At 50.3% G+C, this 25,861-nt stretch overlaps 1 protein-coding gene across 6 annotated transcripts in view; it reads right to left on the reverse strand.

Annotated features, from left to right (window-relative positions):
• MTMR4 (myotubularin related protein 4) overlaps positions 1-25,861 on the reverse strand; it is a 71,254-nt gene that overhangs the window by 11,432 nt on the left and 33,961 nt on the right. For 5 of the 6 annotated variants that reach the window (XM_057409957.1, XM_057409960.1, XM_057409958.1 and 2 more), the window contains 15 exons: positions 25,384-25,466; positions 24,995-25,161; positions 23,470-23,566; positions 18,373-18,486; positions 13,041-13,237; positions 12,644-12,772; positions 12,243-12,354; positions 11,629-11,824; positions 10,668-10,853; positions 9,754-9,924; positions 9,477-9,631; positions 7,867-9,130; positions 7,439-7,549; positions 7,074-7,162; positions 3,448-5,696 (listed from right to left, as the gene is read on the reverse strand). In XM_057409957.1, coding sequence (XP_057265940.1) covers positions 5,519-5,696; positions 7,074-7,162; positions 7,439-7,549; positions 7,867-9,130; positions 9,477-9,631; positions 9,754-9,924; positions 10,668-10,853; positions 11,629-11,824; positions 12,243-12,354; positions 12,644-12,772; positions 13,041-13,237; positions 18,373-18,486; positions 23,470-23,566; positions 24,995-25,161; positions 25,384-25,466 — 3,249 coding nt within the window. In that variant the 3' untranslated portion in view covers positions 3,448-5,518. Of the gene's footprint in view, positions 1-3,447; positions 5,697-7,073; positions 7,163-7,438; positions 7,550-7,866; positions 9,131-9,476; positions 9,632-9,753; positions 9,925-10,667; positions 10,854-11,628; positions 11,825-12,242; positions 12,355-12,643; positions 12,773-13,040; positions 13,238-18,372; positions 18,487-23,469; positions 23,567-24,994; positions 25,162-25,383; positions 25,467-25,861 lie in introns of those variants that run through there. The other variant, XM_057409956.1, reaches the window with a different exon arrangement.

Here is a 25,861-nt window from a genome sequence, read left to right on the forward strand (position 1 = left end):
ATGAGCAGCACAACCGGTACTTGAGCACCAGTTAGTTTCTGCTCTCCGGGAGCCGTAAGGCTGCTTCTGCAGTGGGACACTCTTTGATCATTCCCTCAGTTCCCCGAGCGTTCCTTTTACGGTGAACTGGCTTCCTATCCAGATCGTTTGCCGGTCGATTAGTAACTCCCGACGTCTACTCCCCTGCGTCATCTACGAGGTTTGCAGACGATCCCCTGGGTCCTGTCGGGATGGAGAGGACGGGCTCCTCATGTTTACCAAAGAGCCGTTGCACTGCGCACCCCATCGGTCAGGGCGGCTCACTGCCCGCCCCGGCGATGCCACTTTTTGGTCGGGATATTAGCGAAGTCAAATAAAGCCCGTTCTGGGGCCGAGGGCACGGATTTAGAATGAATGATTTGCTTCCTTTTGGGGGCGTGTGTGGATCTGAAGTTTTCCTGGTGGCCGGAGCTCCTCTGGCCGGATCGATCGGTGGGGGCACTGGGGATCTCTCCTCCATTGCTGGCTGCCGTTGGCACGGGTGCAGCGAGATCCCCGAACTCCGCAGGTTAATCCCAGGAGCGTCCCCTCACTCCTGCGGGTCTGTACCTCTGCCCCAGGAAACGGCTCGAGTGGTCAACGGAGAGTTGTGGTCGCCGGGTGGAGTGGTTCAAAACGCTCTGGGACGCCAAAAATCTCCCACTTCTGCTCCCCTCGGGAACATTCGGTCTCCTCCCGTGAGGGAGACTCAACACGCACATTCCGACTTGTATTACACTTGCCACCTGCAGTATTTGTCCTGCAAATTTAACGGTTAAGCAGAAGCCCCTGGGATGGTGCGGGCAGCAGGACGGGCATCATCGCCTCCTCCTCTGCGATTTCAGGTTTAATACAGGACCGCATAGGTAGGGTTCTGGGGCAAAATAACAACCACAACCTTCCTCCAGTTCCTCGTTACCATCACGGTGCCGGGTACCTCCAGCCCACATTGCAGGCTCCGCACAGCAGATTTATTGCCGGATCTGTTCCGCTGAACCCGACGGCGGCACTCGGCTCCCCACATCCGATGGTTCCTGCTGAAAACCTGGCTCGGGTTGCAGCATTCTCAGGTTGTTTCACTCGTGAGGTCACCAACTCGTGCCCTCAAGTTTCCTTCGTTTTCTTTTTCAGGAGTCAGCCAAGTTTTCAACACTTCGTTTCCCGATTCCAAAGCAAGAGATTCTCCATCGACAATTGTTTCGGGGGAGGGGACTATCTGATTGCCTTTTGCGCGCAAGAGAAACAATCCCAGCACTGCACAAACTATTCCTTTACCTTTTCCGTTTTACCTTTTCGCTGACTCCGAAACCGCTGTATCCGCTCCACCACTTTATCGCCATCTCTCCAATATTTTGGGGCCCCTTCTATTCCCGCCGGGGATGGCGCACACGCCCATCCCCGCAGCAATTTATCCCTGGCAATCGCGCGGGTGGCTACGCCGACGTTCTCTGTTGCGTTCAGACATTTGGCACAAAATGGGCACTGGGATCCCTGCAGTGCTCCGAGATCAGAGGGGCTGGGGGCGGCTCGGCTGCATCTCTGATTACTGCCGGTCGCGATCACGAAGAACTGTCACGATTCCGGGTTCACGAATAGCGCTGTTTGCTGAAGCGACAGAAACACAGACTCGAATTGCCCTTGATACAGTCACTAACTGCATTAGCGCTAAAATCCAAAACTCGCCAGCGATTAACTCAGTTCATCTAGACAAATAAGCTCGAGGAGGAAACTTCATGGCTGGCACGATTCGCGCAGATGATGTTGTCAATTAAAGCAAATTACAGCGATTGCTGCAAAGGGGAGAAAAAAAGGGATTGGCAAGAAAAAGGAAAGAGAAAAGCTCCTCCAACCTGTTGGGCTGCTGCCGGCTGGAGGGCAGCCGGGGACGGGAAACGCTGCTGTAAATCCCGGGCAAAAGCGATTTGCAGTAGCTTGAGGAAAGCGCGTGGGTCTGGTGATGGTCTTAAATTCACAGAGAAAAACTAAAAGCTGTGGTATTTCTACTAAAGGCGAGTGTTCAGAGCAGGGCGCGGGCTGGTTTCCGTCGGCCGGCAGCAGGCAGGTAGGTAAGTGCGAGTGGAGCTCCGCAGCCCCAGAGAGGCTCCAGCGAGAGCCAAGGGTACGCTGCTGCCGACAGCGAGCTCCGGGGCCGGCCCGGCTGGAGGCGACGTGTCCGCAGGCAGCCGCCGAGCCGAGGACGGAGCCGAAGCGGCTCGGGAAGGCTCGTGCAGCGCGCCGGGTGCTGCTCCCGCCGCAGGACGCGGCTGCCGGCTGCGGGCGCACGGCGGAGGACGGCGGCCGGGCTGGGCCGGGAGCGGCGGCGGGGCGGGCTGCGGGCCCGGCGGGGGCTGCGGCCGCCGGACACCGGCTCCGCGGAGGCCGCTCCTCGGCCGAGCGCGGGGCGGGGGCGGAGCGGCGGGGCCCGCGGGGCGGTGGCGGCCGCGCTCTCCTACCTGGGACACACAGCGAGGGTGGAGCCGCCGCGGCCGGGGCCTCGGGCTCCCCCTCCCGCCGCACCGCCCGCCTGCAGCGCGGCCCCGGCCCCGGCGGCTGAGGGGGATCCCGCGCCGGGGCAGCCTCACCCGCACCTTCCACTGGAGCAGCTTGATCCAAGCCCCTGTGTCCAACCTGGCCTTGAGCACTGCCAGGGATGGGGCAGCCACAGCTTCTCTGGGCACCCTGTGCCAGCGCCTCAGCACCCTCACAGGGAAGAGCTTCTGCCTCAGAGCTCATCTCAGTCTCCCCTCTGGCAGCTTAAAGCCATTCCCCTTGGCCTGTCCCTACAGGCTCTTGTTTAAAGGACACTCCAACTTTCTTATCGGTCCCTTCAGGTATTTGGAAGGCTGCTATGAGGTTTCTGTAGCACCTGTCTAATATGAACACTGACCTGAACTGTAGTACTAGTTTACCAGAGCATCTGCTTAATTACAAGATCTTTGGGGCTTTAAATTCATGACAGGCTTTCTAGAAGATTCTTTCCAGCTCAACCACAAACTGTAACTTCCCAACATGTCCCTTGGCACATCAAGCTAAGCACGATGGTCCCCATCCATCTTTCTGCAGCGCAGAACACAACCATAAAAGTACCAGACAAAATCTGGTATAAATGTGGTGGTCAAGAGCTGGTGCTTCCTGTCCGAGTCCTTCCCTGGGAAAGAAAAATCCCTTTTTGGGTCATTGCAGGCGAGGCTGGAAGAGGCTGGTGTCCCAGGCAGCTGCGCGTTTGCTGGGAAGAGCGTGTGGGGCCTCGGGGTAGGAGATCATAGCACAGGGGGCTGCGTGTCCTACCTTTCACTCTGATTTGTGACACGGAATATTAAATCCCTAAAGTACCTTCGTCAAGGGGAGAGGCAGCAAGTGCCAGCAGCCTGGGAAACACCATGAGAAGAATTCAGCACAAACAAAAGGATGGGTCCCAAACACAGCAGCACTAATATAGAGATTTTATTTCGACTGCATTGAGTTGTACAGCACATTTTGTTTGTCACAATGCTATGGAACTGATTTTAGAGGTTTTTGGCCAGCACATTGTGACGCTGAACTCACGAGAGCTAAAAGCAGTTTGGACTAATGGCCTGAACGAAAGGGCCAGGAGTACCTAGTTTCTGGCTTCCCCATCGCATGCAGTCACTCCAACACGTGCAAAACAGGAGCAAATCCAGTTTCTTCTGCCAGCCCAATGGGCACTCTCCCATGTCTGGCAATGACTGCACGGTAGAAGGCAGGGAAGAAGCTGAAGCAAGGTGCCTTCTCTTCCCAAAGCCATCTTGGTTGTTCCCGGTATGGAAAAGAAGCAGAGTCCAAGGAAGTACAGGGTCTTCAGATGATGCTAGCTTTGCTTGCACTATTGGGATTTACAAAACCAGAGGCTGACATATCAAAGTGCAGGCAAGGGTTGTTATTACACTCCCTCCCACAGAGATGACAAACCATTAGCAAAGAATTTGGGAGATCGCAACAGCATCAAGTACTTTGCCTGGTTAGTAGAAGCAAACATCCTCACACGTCCTCCCCACACACACAAAGTCTCAGCTCTTGAGGTGCAGAATTTATCAGACATTTTCATTTAGCTGGAGCACACCTCTGCATTTCTGCAGAGAAATCCCCACTTTGAAACTCTTCTTCCTCATTAACACCACAGATCTCTTAGAAAGGAGGTGGGACGGGTGCTCTCCAAGGGATCTAGGGATTAAAAGCCCACCCAAAGCCCACCTTCCTCCTAAACCTTTTTTCTTTCTAACCCCACTTCCTTTTCCTCAGAGTGAGTTGGGATTCCGGCTCTCTGGTTTCAAGAAGCAGAGAGGCAGTTACAAGTTGGCAACTCTGAACTTTGACCACTGTACAGGAAACAAAAAAAGTCAAATTCTAGAGGCATTTTAGGTGGCGCTGGGATAAGTCGGAGAGATCGTTACCACCACTGAACAGATGCACGTGTCCTGTTGATCACTGCAGCCTGGCTATACCTGCTGAAGTGAAAAGCACAGAGCGCAGTGTCTGTGTGAGCCAGTGTCCTTCCCCATCCCCATTTTGGTATCGATGCTTCATTCTCCCTTCTTCGGGTTACATTAAGTGCACAGAAATATATAGCAGCATTTGAACTGAAACCCTCACATACACCAGACAGCACATTCCCGGAGGTAAAACAACACATTATGGCCTGTACCCTCAAGGTATCAAGTTTTCAGGATAAAGAGCAGTAGGAAGTGGAGAACTGAGGGCAGAAGAGGGGAGGAGGAACAACAGAGGTACATGAGTTCTGGTTCCGTGCCAGGAGAGGATCAGAGTGCCATTCCTGGTAGCACCAGGCTGTGACATGAGCGCAGACAAGCAGACGGGCAGAGCAGAACTGAAAAGCCAACCTCCCATCTCCCCGCAGTGCTGGGGGCAGGGGCAAAGTCAAGTGCGTTCATCAGTTCCAGCGGAGCATGGAAACGGGCAAGATCTGCTGGGCCCGCTTTCAGCCACGGTGAATTTCTCTTCAACGCACGAGAGAAGATCCCTTAGTGATGGCTGATGAGTCTTATTCACCGAGCTGATCGCAAATCACACTCACGGAAAGAGAATCCACAGAGCTGCTCCGGCCTGAGGCCCTTCCACAGCCCATGGCACCACTGGAGCCTGCCCTCTTCCTCCTCACACAGCAGCCAACCTTCGCAGTGGGAGTTGGTTCTAAACATGCCTTTCTATTGCTTTCGGGGCACTTTGAATGGGCATTATCTGTGAAAACATCGTTTTCCAGCCCACAAAAGAAAGAGGTTGCAATCCCCTCTTTAGCCCTAGCTTGTCAAGGCTACAATGGTACCAGCGTGGGGACACACACACCATACTCTCTAATCTGAGCTCCTCTGCTCCAGACTGATAGTAAGACTGCTGAAGACAATGCATTCAAGCTTGGTGTTCAAGCCTTGCATCAAAGGCCTTCACAATGACAGTGGAGGCAGTCACCCTTCAAACCCACGAGAGGAAAGGCTGGGCTTAGACAGGTCCCTTGTGCTGGCATTCAGCTGGAAGCTGTGGCGATGGGCTTCTTCAGATGTTGGCTCATGAGCTCCCTGGCACGAGAGACTTGGATGTGGTCATAACAGGAGTTACAAACAAGGACAGGGTCATACAACTGTTGATCAGGGATGGGCAACTTCAGGTGGCAGCAAGCAGCACAAAACACGTTCCCACAGTTCCTGTTGAGGAGCAAAAACAACCTGTGAAAAGAGAGCTGGGAACACCACAGCAAAACCTTATCAAGTAGAAAGGATGCAGTTCAGGGGTGAAATACCAGCCTTACTCATGGCTTGTCGACATGCTTCTTAAAGTACACACTGTGGTCTCCAGTGCAAGCTAACTGGCTAGCACAAAGATGAATGGGCTGAGAAAGTTGGGGCTGTTCAGCCTGGAGAAGAGAAGGCTGCGTGGAGACCTCATAGCAGCCTTCCAGTATCTGCAGGGAGCTTATAAGGATATTGGGGAGGGACTCATCAGTAGGCACTGTAGTGATAGGACAAGGGGTGACGGTTTAAAACTTAAACAGGGGAAGTTTAGATTGGATATAATGGGGAAGTTCTTTACTGTAAGGGTGATGAGGCACTGGAATGGGTTGCCCAGGGAAGCTGTGAATGTTCCATCCCTGGTGGTGTTCAAGGCCAGGCTGGACAGAGCCTTGGGTGGCATGGTTTAGCGTGAGGTGTCTCTGCCTATTGAAGGGGGGGTGGAACTAGATGATCTTAAGGTCCTTTCCAACCCTAACTATTCTATGATTCTACGATTACGACCTAGGAGAAGGATGGAAGGGCTTGGAAAAACAGAAACAGGAACAATGTAGAATGGAAATCTGCACGGAATTCATGAGGCCTGGGAAATAAGGAAAAACTTAAAACTTCCTTCTTGGAGCTGGAGGGAACATTCATTGCAGGTAGGTGTTTGGTGAGTTTCGTGGTTTGAGCCCTGCCAGTAAGTCAGAACCATGCACCCGCTTGCTCACTGCCCCCTTTTCCCCTCCTCCTCATTCTTGGAGGGATGTGGAGGAGAATGGGAAGAATGTAACTCCCATGGGTTGAGATAAGAGCAGTCCGGTAACTAAGGTATAACACAAACTACTACTGCTACCACCAATAATAATAATAATGATAAGGAAATAACAAGGGAAGAGAATACAACCGCTCACCACCCCCCGACTGATACCCAGATCAACCCAAGCAGTGATCTGGGCCTTCTGAGTATCTCTCCCCTGTTCATATACTGGGTATGATGTGCTGTTGTATAGAATACCCCTTTGGCTAGTGTGGGTCAGGTGTCCTGTCTCTGCTTCCTCCTGGCTTCCTGTGCCACTCCCCACTGGCAGAGCATGAGACTGAGAAGTCGTTGATCGGGGTAAGCATTAGTTAGCAACAACTAAAAACATCAGTGTGTTAGTTAGCATTGTTCTCAGGCTGAAGTAAAAAACACAGCACTGCAGCAGCTACTAGGGAGGAGAAAAATAACTGTTAGAGCTGAACCCAGGACAGTGAGGTCTGTGAGGAAGAGGCTGAGAAGAGCAGTGGAACTACAGGGATAACGTTTACCTGCAGTGGTGCCTCCGCTTGGCCAGCCAGAATTCACAATCGCAGTTAAAACAGTGTGAGGCCATATGGTCTGGAACCCACCGCGTGACCTAGGGCAGACACCAGTCCTCATCAGCTCTCAGTTTGTAACTCCACAACAGCCATGTCTCAGGACCTCAGCGCTGGCTGAGATGTGGCTTTGGACCGTAACAGGTCAGCCAGAGTGAGCCCACCCCACAGGCTGCCCTCTATCAGACACAGCAGCACCAGAGGGTGTCCTAAAGGACAAGGACTCCCTTGCTTCCAGATCACTCTCTGCTGCCAAAGTTAGCCACAATGAAACATCCTCTCCTGCTGCATTACTGCTGCTGCACCACGACACATACCTCAGTCTCCTTCTTATCCACAGGCTCCCAGCTTGCTTCTGACAAACAGTCCTCACTATGATCAGAACGGAAATCCTCAGTGTCGCTGCTGTCCGATTCCTTCAAACATGTCTGCAAAAAGAATCACAGATCTCCTCAGCTGCCTCTGTCACATGGCCAAGGCCATTCCCTACTCCAGCCCCCCTTAGTGCTTGCTGAGGGCATGCGGGTGGCTCCACAGCTCCCCATACAAAGGATTGAAGCACTCATGACCATGTAGGAGCCATTGCTTGGCCCTCAAGAAGCAGAGGTACTTCTGGGTGACATGAGAACACGGTGCATGGACAGGAGAGGAACAGGGCTGAGGAAACACAGGAACCACCCACTCCAGAAGAAAGAGATCGAGACCCACGGTCAGAGAGGGCAGTGTAAGGGATGCAGTTACTTACAAAGTCATCCTCGTAGTCCATGGGAGGTTCGGCTGGGGGCGTGCAGAAGTGGCGGATGTCCAGACGCAGCTGCAGCTCTCGCACTTGCCTGCGCAGCTGCTCTACCTCCTGCTTGTAGCTGGCCTCAATCTGCCGCAGCCGGTGCTGGATCACATCCGTGGGGAAGGGCAGCCCGTCATCGTCCAGGTAGAGAGGAGGCACAGGAGATGGACATTTTGGTGGCATGTGCTTGGGACCAGACACTTGTTTCAGGTGGCAGGGTAGCCATGAACGGCTGGGCTTCCCTGCAGAGCTTGCACAATGCATGCTGTGGCCAGGGCAGGCTGAGGACTTTGCACCTTCTCTGGCAGACCACTGGCTGTTGAGGCACAAGCTTGGTACCCGCAGAGGTTTGCTGCTCACCCTCTTGCTACAGCAGCCATAGGAGAGGAGGTGCTTGGGTGCAGGCTCGCCAGTGGGGAGCGATGTCACCATTCCTTGAAAACTGTCCCAGTTGGACCCCAGGAAGGAGAACTCACTGCTTTGGCTCTGGGAGATGGGCTTGCGCCACTGCTCCAGAGGGACTCTCCCCAGCCGGGCTGGCTCCTCACAGGGCATGCTAATTCCAGCATCACTTTTGCTATTGTCTTCATCCAGGCAGGGGATGGTCAGGGCAGGGCCTGGGATGTCCCGGAAAGGGGCGTTTGTTGCCAGGGACGCCTGGCTGGGAACGTCTTGGCATGTGGCATTTCTCTTGGGGCAGTCTCCTCCACTGGACACCATGCCAGCAGCCTTCAAAGGTTCTTGGGGACAGGTTTCTAGTTCCTGGGAACAGGAATCTAACTGCTTTCCAGAACTGGTGGAAACCCTGTCGATATCTTCCTGTCCAGAAGAATCTGGAGCTGGACACATGCTGTCCACTTCCTCCATGTATGTTCCATTTCCCTTTTCAGCCTCCGCAGAGACACTGCTTGCTGGCACTGAAGCCCAGCTGCTCAGTTCCTTGCTATGTTCTTGGTGCTCAGCATGCTTGCTGCAAGCGCTATTGACTTGCAGGGCAGCGTTTTCCTCTTCCTCCTCCACCTGCCGTGGGTCTCCTGCAGCCACCGCACTGCCTTCACTCAAGTGCAGCTCAGCTCCCTCAGTGGTGCTGTGCCGGGCTTCCAAACCCACCCGGACTTCCTGACAGTGGTTATTCAGGTTGGGGTCACTAGACGTGCGGGTCAGCGGGCTGCTGGAGTCACAGGCTGAGAGCAGGTCGTCCATAGATCTTGTCTTTGGTAATCTAGAGTGCAAAAAAATATAAAACCATCTCAACAAAAACCCTGAAACTTCCCTCATTTCAGTCAAAACTGAGATAAGGGAAATGCTCCTAATTGTAGATCATAGGGTGGGCAGGGACCGGTGGAGCAGCAGGATGAGCTGAACTGCACAACTCTATAGCATGGCCTTTGCCCTTTTAGGTCCAGTGGAGGACTGAACATGTTCCTCGCTGTGACAATGCTAAAGGGCTCTTGCTCTTCACGGGAAGGATGAGAACCACAGGTAAACCAGAGGAACTACAATGAGCAAGGAGGGAAAGAAGGACTGTGAGTAGGCAGGAACCTGGGCCTTGAGCTCTGTGCTCTTACCTGTCCAAACATCTGCCATTGAACTCCTGGCTCTGAGATCCAGGGGGTGGATAAATGTCCATATCATCCTGTCCCAGAGGATGCGGCGAGGAAGTTGGGAGATACACTGCTGTCCAAACATGCAGTGCTCGCACATGGCACACTGGGTGCAGCACCTGCAACAACCACTTCTGATTAGAAATGAACACAAAAGGAAACCCCTCCAACCTCTCCCCATGCTACCCGTGTTGCCTGGCAGGCAAAAGGCCTGGAAAGCTGGGCCAGGAGCTTTACAGACCTGCTCAGATCCTGGCATGTAGAGAAGATTGTGGAAGTTCTTATTGCCAGCTCGCAGGAGGGACCAGACAGAGCAGGTACGCTTGTAGATGTTGTGCATCTCTCGCTCGCAGGGACTGTTCCCAAGGAAGGTCCCATAGAGGCAGGAATACGTGTGCTGCACCAGTTTCACCTGCAGCATCAGGAGGGGGACAACTGTCAGAGTTCTTAGGAACTGGTGTCTCCTGTGTACGGGCCAAACACCCTCCACTTTTCTGGGATGGCTCACACATTTCCCACCCGGCTGGTGACCTTGCTGCTGTCCTCTCTTCCACACAGGGCAGGGCAGAGAGGAGAGAGCAACAGGAATCACCTACATTAAAGTGAAATCAACAGTCCGCTGATAGCATACCCATGCCTCCGGAACCCAAACCTGTATTATTTGATACGACAGAGATTACTAGCTATTATTCCCTGGCTTATGTTTCATACTTGTATTGCTCTGAGATACACAAATCAGGCTTTCAATCAGAACAGCACTGCCGATGGTATCTGGGCCAGAAACAGACCTGAAGAAGAAGGGATTCAGGGAAACCAGAGAACATAAACTCTTCCTCCCTGTAAAATCAGCTGGGTGCTCTGAGCCTGCAGCACCTCTGGGAGGGGGAGGAAATGGCCAACAGCTCACAGAAGCATCACACACACAGAGCCAGGTCAAAATATCACAACCAAAGGGCAGGGCTTGGACCCACACAGAGAAGGGATGTCAGGAATGCAGCAGAGAGCCCCAGCACTGCTCAGACACTTTCCCATTTTTAGAGAATCCAATTTATGTATTCTTTCAACTACCACACTGCAAAAAATCATGGCCCTCCCTCCACCCCTGCTCACATCTGGCAAGGAGAACAAAGATATGTTTGCATGCATATTTCTTACCAAGAAAGCTTCATTGAATTCAAAGAGGCAAGGAAATTGCTTCAGAAGCTGATGAACAGCATCCAGCCACTGGAGAAAAACTGGGCACTGCTCATTCTGATCTTCCACCTTCTCCTGGTGACCACAGCGATCACCAAACTTGTGACCAAAATCCAGCCAATCTGATTCAACAAGCACCTGGAAGCCCTGTGTATACAAGAAAATGTACCTGCAGACCCTTTGCTGTAGACCCCATACCCCAGCAATGCCAGGCAGGCTCAGTGTTGCACCAGTACTTCGTCTGGGAGCAAAGCTACCTGAATGGCAGAGATTGCCAAACATGAACTCACAGCTGTTATTTCTATACAACAAACAGCTTGAAGAATATGCACAGAGTAGGGAAGCAGCTGAACCTTGAACACAAGAGGCTATTTACTGCAGCACTTCACCAGGCTGGGGAGAGCAGTGAGGTACAGTACACTGGAAACAGGCAGAGGTGAGCATGATAAAAACCAGCATGTGCAACAGCAGCTCTGAAGTGCCACTAAGCTCATTAACAAATGCAATCCTGCTTTCTCTGGAGACTTGTGAAATAAAGGGGGGCTACAAAGAAAGCCGGAGAGGGGCTTTTGACAGGGGCCTGTAGGGACAGGCCAAGGGGAATGGCTTTAACCTGCCTGAGGGGAGACTGAGATGAGCTCTGAGGCAGAAGCTCCTCCCTGTGAGAGTGCTGAGGTGCTGGCACAGGGTGCCCAGAGAAGCTGTGCCTGCCCCATCCCTGGCAGTGTTCAAGGCCAGGTTGGACACAGGGGCTTGGAGCAAGCTGCTCTGGTGGAAGGTGTCCCTACCTGTGGGAGGGGGTTGGAGCTGGATGAGCTTTAAGGTCCCTTCCAACCCAAACCATTCTAGGATCCTATTATTATGATTCTATGACAAAATGCCTTTCAACAGCCATGAACCAGCAGCACAGCACCACTCGTACCTCCATGGTCCTGTAGTAAGGGTCCAGAAGAATCTTGGCCAGTGCTACAATCTGTGGAGTCCTGTCCCAGCCATCGGAGCAATGAACCAGCACCGGACGCCCTTCTCTGTCAACCGCACTGGAGACTAGCACTGCTGCTTTCAGCATGACAGAAAGGTGCTGCAGCCACTTGGTACTCTCCAGGGCTGAAAGCCAGCTAGAACGTGGGCAAAAAGCAAGAAAACCGTTGCTCCACTCTCCAGTGAGAAAATAAGATAAATTTTAATCTAAGTCTTTTTGGAGCCCTCTATGAAAACCGGTCTTAAAAACACATGTTCCAGAGGAGCCAGCCAGCCTGGGATTAAGTGCAAAGAATCCAACTCTTAATTTCAGTTTTCTCCCAGATACAGCCACATTTGAGAAACCCTCAGAGAACACACACAGCTAATTGACAGGCAGTGCTGCAATCCCCTCTGGATTACCAGGGATCCAAAAAGCAGCATTCAAGCACTGTGAGCACTTTCCTATCTCTCAATTTTCTGAGGTAGAAACCTGAGATGGGAAAAAGGAGAAGGGAGGGAAAAGCCCCAGGACATTCACATAGCATCAAAGTCAACTAGAGAAAAGTCACTCACTTGCTGGGGTCTGGCACCTGGCTGCAGACAGCACGCAGATACTGGAAGCTGTTCCGGATGGAGTGGATGTTGGCCATGCCCATGAACACGACTTCACAGTTTGGGTAATACTCTGAACACAACAGAGACAGAGATGTTCAGAGAAAGCTGCTGCCACCGCAGCAACACATGTGGAGGCTGTCTCCTCACCACACAATTCCTGGTCCCCAGCAGGCAGGCAGGCCTACAGAAGCCTTGTGGACCTGCAGCAATGTATCTGCAGTAACAGACTTTGCACGAGCAAGTAGAGGAACATGCTCCCAAAGTACCAAAACCTGACCTGACCCCCACCTGCTCTAGGTCCTGCTCAATGTAGCAGGTCCAACAGGAAGACGTCCTGGGATGGGCTCAGCCCTGTGTACCTTCACATTCGCAGCCGCCTCCCTTTGCTCTGTTGGCCACAGCTGCAGTGTAGGACCTGGCATCAAGAATCAGCAGCTTCTGAGGAGTTCCAGCATTCTCCACACCTGAACATGCAGTCAGGGACGAGTCTGCAGAGACAGACATGGACTGAGGTCCTGGCACCTCCCTCTCCTACAACCTGCCCCCAGGGCCACCCAATGCTGGCCATGAATGGGCCCAGCAACCCATCCCACACACTGCAGACAAGGCATGACAGGGCCCAGATTATCCATTCGGATCCTGGCTTTAATCCCTGCGTGGTAACAGCCCTGTTAGCAGCAACAGTGACGCTTGGGTGTAGGAAGTGTGGAATAATTGTGTGTTTAAGACAGAGTGGAAAGGAGTGAGCTGGCTCACCAAAGTCGGCATCGCAGGCCTCGCTGCCGTCACTGCTCCCGGCGTGCAGCACACCACCGGATAGCTTCACTCCAGGGTTCAAGGCACAGGCTTTGGCAATAGATGTCACAAGGTACTCATCGTCAGCGTTTCGCCAGCCCCACCAGCTGATTTCAGGCTGGCTGCAACGTGCAATCACTGCCCCATTGCGCACGTGTCTGCAAAAGAAGCGAGACCCTAAATGAAGATCCCTGAAGAGGTGAGGAACAACCCCAGGGAGCTTCCCCTCTGATTACTTTTGTGCCTTTACTCTGGAGCAGTGATTAAGATCAGCCTGCAGAGGACTTGGGGTGTTGGTTGGTGAGAAGCTCCCCATAACCTGGCTTCAGTGTGCACTTGAGCCCAGAACCCCGCTGTGTGCTGTGCTGCACTCCCAGATCATGACCAGCAGGTCAAAGGAGGTGATCTTGACCCTCTGCTCTACTCTGTGAGACCCCACTTGCAGCACTGGGTGCAGTTCTGGTGTCCTCAGCATAAGAAGGACATGGAGCTGTTGGAGCAAGTCCAGAGGAGGCCACGAAGATGATCAGGAGCTGGAGCACCTCCTGTATGGACACAGGCTGAGAAAGTTGGGGCTGTTCAGCCTGGAGAAAAGAAGCTGTGTGGAGACATCATAGCAGCTTCCAGTGTCTGAAGGGGGCTATAAGGATGCTGGAGAAAGATGCTTCATCAGGGACTGTAGTGATAGGACAAGGGGTGATGGGTTTAAACTTAAAACAGGGCAAGTTCAGGTAAGAAATAAGGAAGAAATTCTTCCCTGTGAGGGTGCTGAGGCGCTGGCACAGGGTGCCCAGAGAAGCTGTGGCCTGCCCCATCCCTGGCAGTGTTCAAGGCCAGGTTGGACAGGGCTTAGAGCAGCCTGGTCTAGTGGAAGGGGCAGGTGGTTGGAACTGGATGACCTTACCACAGCTATGACAAGAAGCAGTGTGAATCAAATCAGCGGCCATATCTCAAAGACTTTGAAATCACTGTGGCACTCTCAAAAAGCCTCAGCTCAGTGCTCAAGAGAAGCAAAAGGGTTAAGAAGGCACTAGCAGTCATTTCGAAAAGAATAAGACAGAAAGTATTATATAAAAATATAATATTTCACATCTTAAAGCATCTTCAAGATGACACAAATTTCTCTCGAATCCATTTCGAAAAGGATAAGGTAGTGCTGTGACCTCCAGAGAAGGGCGGCACAGACAAATCAGAGGTGCTTCGCTACAGGGATAATGTAAGTAGGAAACAGCTCCCCACCATGACAGAAGGTCACAGATGGATGAGAGGCATAAAAGGTCATGAAAGGTATAAAAAGTGGGTTTGAAACATTAGTCTTATTTTTCCCTAACAGACATGGAAACAAGCACTGGAATGATCATGTCATATGCTTAACAAAAACAACAAGCATTTTTTGGACAACCAGCAAGCCAGACAGTGCAATGTGGAAGTGTGAATTGGTTCCAAAATGCATTGAAGTCATGGATGGAGGCCTACCAAGCAACCACAAAGCATAAGCCCACACTCTCCTGAATACCTGTCGTATGAAAGCTCAGATAGTGGTTGCTCCAGAGATGCACCAGGGAAGAATACCAGCACACCTGTCCCACTGTGACACTTCCCTGTGATGCTGCTCCTGGGGACAGGATAATGAACCAGCTAGCCTTGCACCTCAGCTCTTTACAACAGCAGTGCCTGTCCCTCCGTACCCCAAGTGCCTCTCTGCAGATGAGCTGCAAGTAAGGATGAAGAAGTAAAGCTCCTGACTAATCACATCGAAGTTTGTTTATGTGTAGGTCAGCACCTCTGAAAAGGTTGCTCTGATGGCCAAGTTGGGGTGTAACATTCTAGATCCTACTGCACACCAGCACCACCCTCACCCCATTAGGCAAGGGCTGCTTAGCTACAGTGCTCTACAACCACTCCTGAAGACATCTCTCTCCTGTTGCACCCCTGTAAGGGGCTCTGCTGTTCCACAGAGGAGACAATGCCTGTTCTTGGAGACACACCACAAAAATGTGTCAAGGCTTTGGACTCCTAACAGCTGTGTGTGGTGTCTCTCAGCAGCTACTGCAGTTTGCAGGAATGGTTTCGCTTCTCAAAGACAAGGTCCCCTAATTCTCCTGAGGCAACTTGTCAATAAACACAGAAAATGTATTAACGACATCTCATAGACAACAATGATGAAGACTTTAAACTGCAGGGTCTTTTACCTTTTTGTGCTCTCTGTCTTCTTTTGCAAGGTGAGATACAGAACAGTCCTTCCCAGATCTATTCCTGCCTCCACGATCACTCAAGAATGGTTAACACAGACAGCAGCAAAGGCTTTGTTTATACTAGTAAATGAAACAGAGCCAAGGTGGGAACTCGAGCACCTGCCTATGATGGTGCAGGCTGGTTTGTGAGCACACCCACAGCTCCTGGCCTGCGCCAACCAGCGCCTTCCCACTACCTAAGCACGGTTTTGGGAGAGGCAGGTTCTGTGCCAGGGACTGCTCCTGACAGGCAGTTGGGACGGAGGACACTGTCTTGGGGAGCAGAGGCCACTTCAAGTCAGAGCAGCCTGCTTAATGCAATGCTACCGACATTGCCCAAGTGTCACGTTAGGTTAAGAAAACTTGCTGGCACAAACTTCCCAGCTCTACGACAACTGCCAGGCAAAGGCTGGCCTTGAGGTAGCCAGTTTCAAGAGACACAGCAACATGCCAATAAACACAAAGAAATACAGACAGCATCGATGAGCATGAAGTCATCAGCAAGCAGAAAGTACATAAGGAGCCAGAGGGTGAACCAAAACCACAACTGAACTTGCAATGAGATTCCCAGGTCAGGAGAGCGCCCATGCCTGGACCGCATCCTTCTGCAGCTCTCCCAGAATGAGTGTATGAAACATTTCAAGTCTTTCCTTACTGGGGATTTTTGTGGAGGTCTTCCTCAAAGCTAAAAAGCTCTTTTCTTGCCACTGGAGAGGCAGAAGGTGACAGAGTGGTTTAACTTATTCTTTAGGGATCCTAAGTTTAGTTTTAATGACTCGAGACCCTTTCAGAATCCACAGCTGGAGTATGAGGTGCCTCTGCAGTTTATCAATTATCGACTCCCAGATTTATTCAGAGTACAAGGCTAGAGCACACCTAAGACTGTTCACACATGCCATTTAACCCAGAACAATCATCCAGAAAACATCAACTAATATCTCTTGAGACACTCTCTGTTATTTTCTGGCCATTTATTGCTCATACACGATGTAGAGTCAGCAGCTTAGCTTAAAACACAACAGCGAGCTGAGAGGCTTTACAGAGCTGTCACCTAAAAGTTCCCCACTGAGATAGATGTGCATAAGTGCCCTTATTCCCTGAGTCTCTGTGCTAAATTCCTGTCTCTGCCATGCTTCAAAAGCCTAAAACTAAGCACTCAAGCCATGGGGCTGGAGCAATATCCACTGTCTGGCTGCTGCTTCCCGGGCAGCTACTGCAGCACCAACATGGACAAAGGTGCTGCTGACCACCTGTGAGGAGCTCTCTTGCTACCATAGGCTCAAGGTCTTCTGAAGGTGGCTGTGCAGAGAGCACTCCAGAGGAGGCTGGCAGGCAGCACCCCTCTGCCTCTTGTCAGCTAAATAATTCAAGGCATCCTTTCCATTGTTTTAAAGGTGAATTGTGCCTGGATGCTCCTGCATCTCTCCTGTGCCTCTCTGAGCACTGTGGGCTCAGAGGGGGAGACCTGAATTTCTGCTTTGCTTAACAAATAGATTATACTTTTTTTTGTAAGAAAACTCACCTTTGGTGTCATGTGTTACAGCTCTGACAGTGACCACATGAGCTCAGGCTTGCTTTCCAAAAGCTATGAAGTCTACCAATCAGTCCTGTTGTTACAGAGCCCGTGGGAGGCATGTGCCTCAGCCCACCTATCCGCTCTCTCCTGAGCTATGACTGAGGAGGAGCTGAGTGCGAGGCGTTTCTTTTCTCTCCCTTTCATACAGCACAAGGCACTCCAGAAGCAGCCATGGCCTTCACAGACCCGACTTTAAGAGATACACACTGGCAAGAATTTGTCCTATCTTGTAACATCACTTGTCAGCATCTTCTAATCTGATCCCAGGCTGCAAAGGGCTGCAGCTCAGCTTGTAAATTACCAGCTACTATTCCAGTGATATTATAAAGCAAGGAACAAAATAATTATCAGAGTAGCAAAAAGACAGGGCTTTGCCCTGGGGTGGGAGGCACAATCGGTAATCGCAAATACAATTAACTTCTTAGCTGACTTGGCTACAAAGAGGGAAAGGCTCCATGTGATATGCAGCATTTACTATTACCCTCTTTAAAATTTAGTTCTTCTGGAAGTAATACACTGTGTTTTGCCAGCATCTGACAGCCAACCGCATGACATGACATAAAGAGTTAAGGTACAAATTCACTGGGTTTGTTTCCCAGCTTTTGTACTTCTCAGGGTTGTCCTCTGTTGTGCAGCTCTGGTATTTTCAAAGTCTCTTATATTTGGATTTAGTAACTGCTAACAGAGCCTAAGGCTGACTCCACACTGTACATTTTACAACGCACATGCTGGTTGTGTGCACCTATTCAACCAGCCTCCCATTTGTTTCAAACACATCAGTCTCCCAGGAAACGTGTTTAGTGAGAAACCAGACCCCTACCCTGAAAAGCTCTGCTCTATTTGCTGCCTGGCCGCCTGCATCCCCCAGTACAGATAGATTATTTTTGGAAGGCTGACCAGGGACTATTTACCAGCCACATGCAAACATTTCACTCTGTTACCTAGATGTTGTCAAACTCTCAGAACTGGGTCAAAACAGAAGTGATTTGCAGTTGGGTATTAAAAGGAATGTCCAGGCCTGAGCCCTTAGTTGAGAGCAGGGCCTTGCAACAGGCCCTTTTGGGTTGAGATTTCGTTTCAAAGTAGCAATCTGCAAAAAGGTTTTGAAACTCAGAGAATGTTAATGTGGCATTGAGCTCTGGCTGCACCTCCCACAGGAGGAGTCACCCACGCCTTTAGATCTAACTGAAGGCCACACTTGACTGCATGTTTTTTTCCCCCTTTGGGTGAACACCCTGCGCTACCACCGCAGGCTGCGTGTCTGCGGAGGCCAATGTGTGTGCTGGGAGCAGTCCTGGGAGCAGCACATTTTCAGGAAGGAAGCAAAAGGAATACACAGTGTGAGGATCAGGAGGCAGCTGTCGCTGTCATCCCACAGCCCCGTCCACATGCTCTGCTGACCTGGCTTCCCTATGCCCTGTGCAAGACAACAAGGAAAAGGGCAGCTGTCCTGGTGGAGGTACTGCTCTGGGTTCATGCTTACCTGTACACCACCACAGGGATCCTTTTCCATGACCTAAACGACGCCACGTTCTCTAGCTCTTTGTCAGTGATCCAGACAGGGACCAGCAGCTTCTGGGGATAACTGGAACAAAGCCTGGAAAAGAGAAAGGATGAAGGCAAGGTGAGGACTCAGACATCAGAAATTTGCTCCAGAGAAGCTGTGAAGAGAGAGGGAAGGAGCAGCTCACACCTCTCCAGACTCAGCGTACAGGACTTTGGTTCTTCATATCTGTATCAATACAGTCTCAACATGGAAAAGTGACCTGAAAAATGCTGTCAGGAATGAGCTGAGAGATGTCCACCTCCTTTCACCCCAGGCTTCACCTCTGGGCCCATACTAAGCACCCCGGCACTTCCCAAGGATGCCTGTAAGAATTCATGCCGGTTTAGGGGAACAGTCATTAATTCTGTATAGGGTTTGGGTGTTCTTGTAGCACTTGCAAACCCAGAAGCACACAGTGCTTCTGGTAAATGACAATCTGCCACTTTGTGCCTTGCAGAAAACAGGTCACCACTTTTTTAAAGCTTTACACATCTTTCTGCAAGGAAGATGTAACTCTGCCCAGAAAGACGGCAGTGGTGGTTTGGTGTATGCTATGATGAAATGGCATGAGGGGTAACTAAGAGTGTATCTTGTTTGGTGGGGTGCTAGAAATCAGATTTCTAGTGTACATCTGACACATATTAGGAGCGAGAGGAATATGATGGGTAAGTCCCTACAAATCTAGTCCAGCAGGGAAGAAATTCACAGCATGCACAGCTAAGAGCAGGGGGCACCTAATATCACTGTGCAGAGCTGCAGGACCAGAGGAGTCTTTGATGTGCAAAGCAGCTCTGCTGAAATGGAAATTCAGCTGAGGAGGGTGAGGATGATGAGAGGAGGCAACAGGTTTGCAAATGTCCCAAGAAAAGATGTTAAAAAACAAACTGCAAGTACATTATCAGCAGGGCAAGAGGGAAGCCAAGGGAAAGAGGGGGCCAGCCAGAGTGCTGAGAGAAGGGGAGAGAGCAGTACAAGTAGAAGGAAGTACAGGGGAAAATCCAGGCGCACAGGGCTGTGCAGCCCTATGCTACCATCCCTGAGCTCCAGCAGCCCAGGCAGACACAGCCCTGCAGGGCAAGAAACATCAAAGAGCAGCTCCAGCTCTAGGATATAACCCACATCATTCAGAAAGAATGTTTCAGGGCAGATGGGAAGCAAAGTGAGGGGGCTAAAACCATCCATCCAGAAGCTGCAGAGGGTGGCCTGGTGTTCCCTGAGCCCAGGCTATCCCAGCTGATGGCAACAGGCACAATGCGGTGCTTCCTATTCCTCAGCTCGTCCTGCTAGCAAGGAGCTGCCTGCCATGGGAGGAGATGGCACTTCTTCACCCACGGTCTAGACAGCTGCTCAGAAAGCCCCAGGCACAACGCAAGGTTGGTCTACAGGATAAAAACAACAGGGTGAGGAAGAGGAATCCAGGAAGCAAAATTAAAGCTGTCAGGTAAGAAGCTGAAAATGAGGATGTCTGTGGTAGGATACCTAAGCCTGGACGTCTCTGAAATGCCTCAAGAGTCTCTGTGTAAAGTTGGACAGGAAATTAAGGCAGCAGTGAAGTGTGACTGAGAATAAAGGTATGTGCAAGACGGTTAGCATCAGTTAAGATCTGGAGGACCTTTTGGAATAGCTGAGTCTATACAAGTAGGGGTTTCATTGAAATAAAACCACAATCAGCTCCCTGGCACTTCAGATGAAACGTTACAGGAGATGTCTTAAACTAAAAATTGGGGAAATATAGTACAGGAGAGGTTCAGAAGCATAACTTCTAAGAGTCAAGTCACTAAAACTCTGTGGCCTTCGGGAAACAGTAAGACAGAATTCAATAACACTAAGGTAGGAAACAGGACAGTCTCCAGAAGTTAAGCCAAATTTAAGCAGGGTGCATAAAAAACAGCAATGGGGTCAAGACAAACAGACCTGTGCTTCTAGGCTAGAATTTCAAAAACTGAAGTAGAGCAACTTAAAAGCCAGGATAAAAAAGTGTTTGCTGGTGTAACAGCACCCTAGCAACTGGGTATAAGGAAAATTATTAGTGGTACCCCAAATTTCATGCTTTGTAGGAAGATCAAAATAGGCTGAGCTAGTGAGCAAAGTGTGGCATCTTCCAGGAAAAGGGAAAGGTAAAAGTGCAAGGCTCAGAGCTACCAAGATGCAGCAATGCAGAACAGGCACGGATGCAAATCCCAAGCCCAAAGAAAAACAGGACAGCACTGAGGCTGCACTACCAACCACTGCAGCGACAGTAGCAACACCCACGAGAGGCTGGAATTGACACCGAAAGGCTGCAAGGGCAGAAACTGCAATGGGAGACTTGTACTGCCTCCACATGAAACACAAAAGCATCACAATAACATGTAAGACAAAAACGACATTTTTAGACACCATCAGCTGCTTCTTGGTGCTGTCAGCCAAGGAATACAAGAGGACATGACCCTTTCTTCAGTTCTCTAACCTGCTCCACAAGAGAGTAACTGAAAAATCACTTTGCTATTACAGTATTAAGCACACAGCTGAATTCAACACTATTTTTAGCTTCCCATGACAGTTGTAATGAGTTTCAGAAAGGGAGAAGGAGGGTGCTTGCAGATAGTAAGAGAGCTATTCAAACATGCCCTTCAATGGTCACATAAAATGCACCAAAATATCAGACAGGGCTGGCAGAGTTACACAGTGAACAAAAGAAGGATTTTAGAAATAAGGGCGTAAATGTTTCCAAAGGGCATGAGAGAAACCAATTGTGCGCCCGAGTTAGAAAAAACTAAACCCAAACAAGTGAAAATGAGACATATGGTGCAGTTTCTGAGAAATGACCTATTAAAAGATTAAAACTCTGAAGACTTTTCTCAAACATCTTGGAGGTATCAGCCTGCTGCCAGAAGGTCTAATAGATCCACAAGATCACAGCAGAAAATCAGGACTACTGGTGCTGGTGTTCAGCAGAAGAGCCACAAAGAAGCTGCCACACCAAGCTCTACCTACACGGGATAAGGCACAAGAAGAGATTAATGTGGAAACTTCTGCAGGGGAAATTACAGCAATCTGCTGGGAACAAGGAGTAACTGATCCCCAGGACTAGACAGCTAGACAGTGCTCAGCCCTTGACGTGGAGCTGTTGGAGCAAGTTCAGAGGAGGCCACAGAGATGCCGCAAGGGCTGGAGCAGCTCTGCTCTGGAGCCCGGCTGAGAAAGCTGGGCTGGGTCAGCCTGGAGAAGAGAAGGCTCCTGAAGGGGAGACCTTAGAGCAGCTCCAGTGCCTGAAGGGGGCTGCAGGAAAGCTGGAGAGGGGCTTTGGACAAGGGCCTGTAGAGACAGGCCAAGGGGAATGGCTTGAACCTGAGGCGTCGGGATGTTTGCAGGAAACTGCAGCCTGCTGGAATCCCCAAGTAGGAGCCCAGCAAGTTGACGGAAACAGAACCAGGCCTGCACCCAGCTCGCTGAGGTTTGTTTCAAGTTTTCTTCCCTAGTTTGCTTGGAAACAAAACATCTGTCTTTAAAGAAGTTGGCTGTGTATTACTGGCCAGGAAGTGAACCACAGATGAATACAAGCTGAACTTTCTGAAGTAGTCAGAGGAATCACATCCCAGAATCCAGCAGCACAGAAAGCCTGACTGCTGTCACAGACATGCAGAGACTGCCCAGGGCAGGGACTTCCAGGGCATGCACTGCAAAACAGAGCAGTTCAGGAAAACAGTTTTCACTTTACATCCATGAAGAACCTGTGTAAATGCCATCAAAGTCATGTTAACAGTCCAAGAGCTACGATGTGGTCAGCAAGGCCAAGTAGGAACTCTTGAGTCATCCCTCAAATCTAGCACTTGCTGCCTGGATTCCTGTTGAAGAGAGAACAGGCAGCAAACTGCAGAATTCCACCAGGACTTCCCCAGGTTTCTCATGGTCTCCACAAGAAACCAGTGACCCAGAACTGGCCAGTCTAGAGGTGATGGGGCTGCTTTACAGCTGAGACAGAGCGAAAAGACTGAGGGATATGAGTTATTTCAAAAAAAAGGCTTAAAGGGAAGGCAGAAATGAAAATGTCAAAGCTTGATAAAATCCTGCTGGCTTAATGCCACCAGCTGCAAAGAATGCAGCAGCGCTTCTCCAAGAGCTCCTGCATTCTTCAGTAGAAGACAGGCTGGAATCACTGACATGCTGATGGGAAAGACCTTCTAGTGATCTCCACTTCAACCTCCTGCTCACAGGGAGCCACCTCTAACACCAGATTATCAGAGACTTGACCTGCTGCAGTGTTGGAGAGCCCTCACCTCTGGTATCTGCCCCAGCACAGCTCTACACTCCTGGGGAATGCATTTTTCCCCTCCCATGTCCACTCTGAACCTCCCAAGCTGCACCTTGTTCAGTTGTCTGCCACTGTCAGCAGTTTCACTCCATCACCTTTGCAAATGCCTTTCCAGCAGCTGCAGGCTGCAAGCAGATCCCCCTTTAGCCTCTTCTGCACCAGACTGACCAAGCCTCACTCGTTCCCAGGACTTCTAAGCATCCCCACAGCCCTCCACTGACCCACCCAGTTTTTCAGCAGAGCTGAATCACTGCCTGACTTCATGAAACCTTTGTGTTTTTAATTTCAAACAATATGAGCATTTTAGAGAGAGTGACTGACCAGAAAGCTGACCCTACAATGGACCCTACAATGACCCTACAATGGACGGTTCCTTCAAGACTCACCAAAGACTTCAAGGATGAATTATGACCACCACATTATAAATTACCCAAGTCAGCGTTTGCAGTTGCTGCTAGCTCTGACAGAATTAGAATGTTCTTGAAGGGACCTAAGATTATCCACTCCCAACCCTCTTCTATGGGTTGGGACACCTTCCACTAGATGTTTGGGCTTTATTCCTTCTTCAATTCCACTGTATGAAAGGCAGAAAGAAGATCTGGCTCATGCTTTGAGGGTCATCAAGGCCAGGATGGAGGATTAGCTGGAGCCTTATTCACCACCTGCTCCGCATAGGGACTGTGGAGAGGAGAAGGTATAGAAAGAAGACAGTGAGGAGAGCCTGGTGGTGAAACACTCACTTGTAATTGTTGTTGATGTCAGAGACGCGCCAGACATTCTGCAAGTCAAAGCCCATCCTCACCAGCTCCATCTCAAACCGGTATTTCACATGGTCTCCTGGAAGAACACAGGACAGCTAAGTAGAACTGAGGAAATCTGCACATCAGTGGCAGCTCCATAGCAGCTCTCACAGGCTGGACAGAAACTGCAGGACAGCTGATGGCAGGGATCTTGCATTGAAAGCCAAAGAGACTTGCCCCTCATGGGGGTTCCTCTGGTTTTAGTTTGAAAGCAAGATCACCTCTCAGTTTCAGGGCACAGAGTGGAATGGAAGCAGCCCTCTCATGTCTATATGGGAGTGTGTGTGGGGGGGTAATTTAATCCACTTTTGCCCTCCTGATAGAGGCAGCTTCCAAATGGACATCAGGAACCCCATGGCAGAGCAGTACTGAGCACCCAGTGTACCTCCTCCTCCCAGACTACGCTCACAGAGGCTGACTCAGGTTTTGCTCTTATGTTTTAGCCCACCTCACAAATTCTGGATACCTTTGTTGAGTATCACATCTTGTTAATAAATAAATACTGCCAAGCTCTTTGCCTCATTCACATCCTGCAGCAACAATTTCCACAGGAAGTTTATTTATACTAGAGAGTAATACTTTCTCTAAATGAATGACAGCAAGTATCTCCCAAATGCCGGTGTTTGGGACATAGCAAGGACATGTAGTCTACCTTTTCTTTATCAGCTTCTCTCAAGTGTCTCCTTCAGCCATACTATTCAACCCTATCCTGCCATCCCAGCCTGTGTTTGGACATTTCATTCTCTCCTCTAGTATCAGCACATTTTTATGTTTAAAACCAGGTTTGTCACTCATTTTAATCCCCTTTCATTCATGAAGAAGCTGCTTAAAGACAAAGCAACTGCAAGTGAACTTTGTGGTTCCAGAGACGGGAAACTCCCGATTCATACAAAGGCACCACCACAGCTCTGGTTTTCTCTTTATGGACTCAGGGATGGCAGCTGTGCCTGTAAGTATGACCCAGACATCTCCACAGAGCTGACCACAGGAATGGCACAGCATTTCTAGGTATTGGAGAAGTGGCTGGACTCATACTCATTATGCTGCCTCAAGGCTAACAACATTTACTATCCAGGGCCAAGCCTGCTTGAGCTCACCAGCATCATGATGAGAGTACTGAAATATGACAGGTTTTCTTCATTCACAACGGGAAAGGGAAAAGCTGCTCATGTGTTGCTGGCTCAGAATGTTCCTTATTGTTATTACTATTATTCTATTATTCTTTTTTTTATTATTATTATTCTTTTATTACTATTATTCTTTTACTGTGCCTGATATCCAGACACATCTGGCCATCAGCTGGATCTCTAGGCCAGGTACAGGATGCCCCTCAGTAAGGTGAACTTGGGCTATGGCTACAGCAGACCTTAAGAGACAGCCAGATATGAGTTTATGAACAAGAGTTCAAAGTGCACTGCAGTTTTTCTGGACAGAAGAGAAAGAAGGGGGCAGGCCAGGAGCCTACCTGGACGGCAGAGATGTGCATGTTGATCCTCCTCATCAACACAGACTCCTAAGCACCATGCATGGTAGGCAAATGCGAAGAGGTCCTCAGGCTTAGCAGGGCGGGCAATGGCTCGAGTCAGCCTCTTCAGCCACTCCTGGCACTGCTTAAAGGTGGAAAAATGGCACCTGCAAACCCAAACGCAAACTCTCCTGAGTAGGTATGTTCATCCAGACAAGGCACACACATCCAGCTCTGCTCCCCTTAACCAGGAAACAGAACAAGCACCAAGTGTCAGCAACCTTGGCCATGAACTGCTCAATTCCAGGAGCAGCACAGGGGAAGACACCAGAGCTGATCATGGCAATTAGCCTGCAGAGACATCTACAACACAGCAATAAAAGAGATACCTGATCACTTTGGAGTCCTTGCAGACAATGTGAAGCTGGAACATATCCCGGCACTCCACACTTTCCATCATCCTCAAAGGCACCTGTAAGGGAGAGATGTAGGGCATAACAACACATACCACATCACATAGACACATCTATTGCAGCCTCCCCTGCAGGCCCATTATGCACAGTCACAGCTCCTTCAACAATCATGAGCTTCTAGCTCAAGCTACAAACCCACTCTGAGGTGTATGAAGCATCATGACTCAGCACAGAGCCTCCTTCAACAATTACTATTCCTATTTCTACTCTGTCCCTAGGTAGTCTCCCACCTGGGGCCAGTTCCTGACTAAATCACACCCAGACAAACGCAGGAACTGAGCCAAACAAAAGCTGCAATAAAAGATGGCAAGTCAAGACAGCGAGAGGAGGCCTCAGGCTCCCACTGTCTGACTCTCGGTTGTTGGTCTCTAGGTAGAAGACTCATTAAAACTGG

The sequence above is a fragment of the Pezoporus wallicus genome, unplaced genomic scaffold (assembly GCF_028554395.1).
Source record: "Pezoporus wallicus isolate ANWC-B61680 ecotype Strahan unplaced genomic scaffold, APGP_CSIRO_Pwel_v1 contig_10012, whole genome shotgun sequence".
NCBI classification, from domain to species: domain Eukaryota; kingdom Metazoa; phylum Chordata; class Aves; order Psittaciformes; family Psittacidae; genus Pezoporus; species Pezoporus wallicus.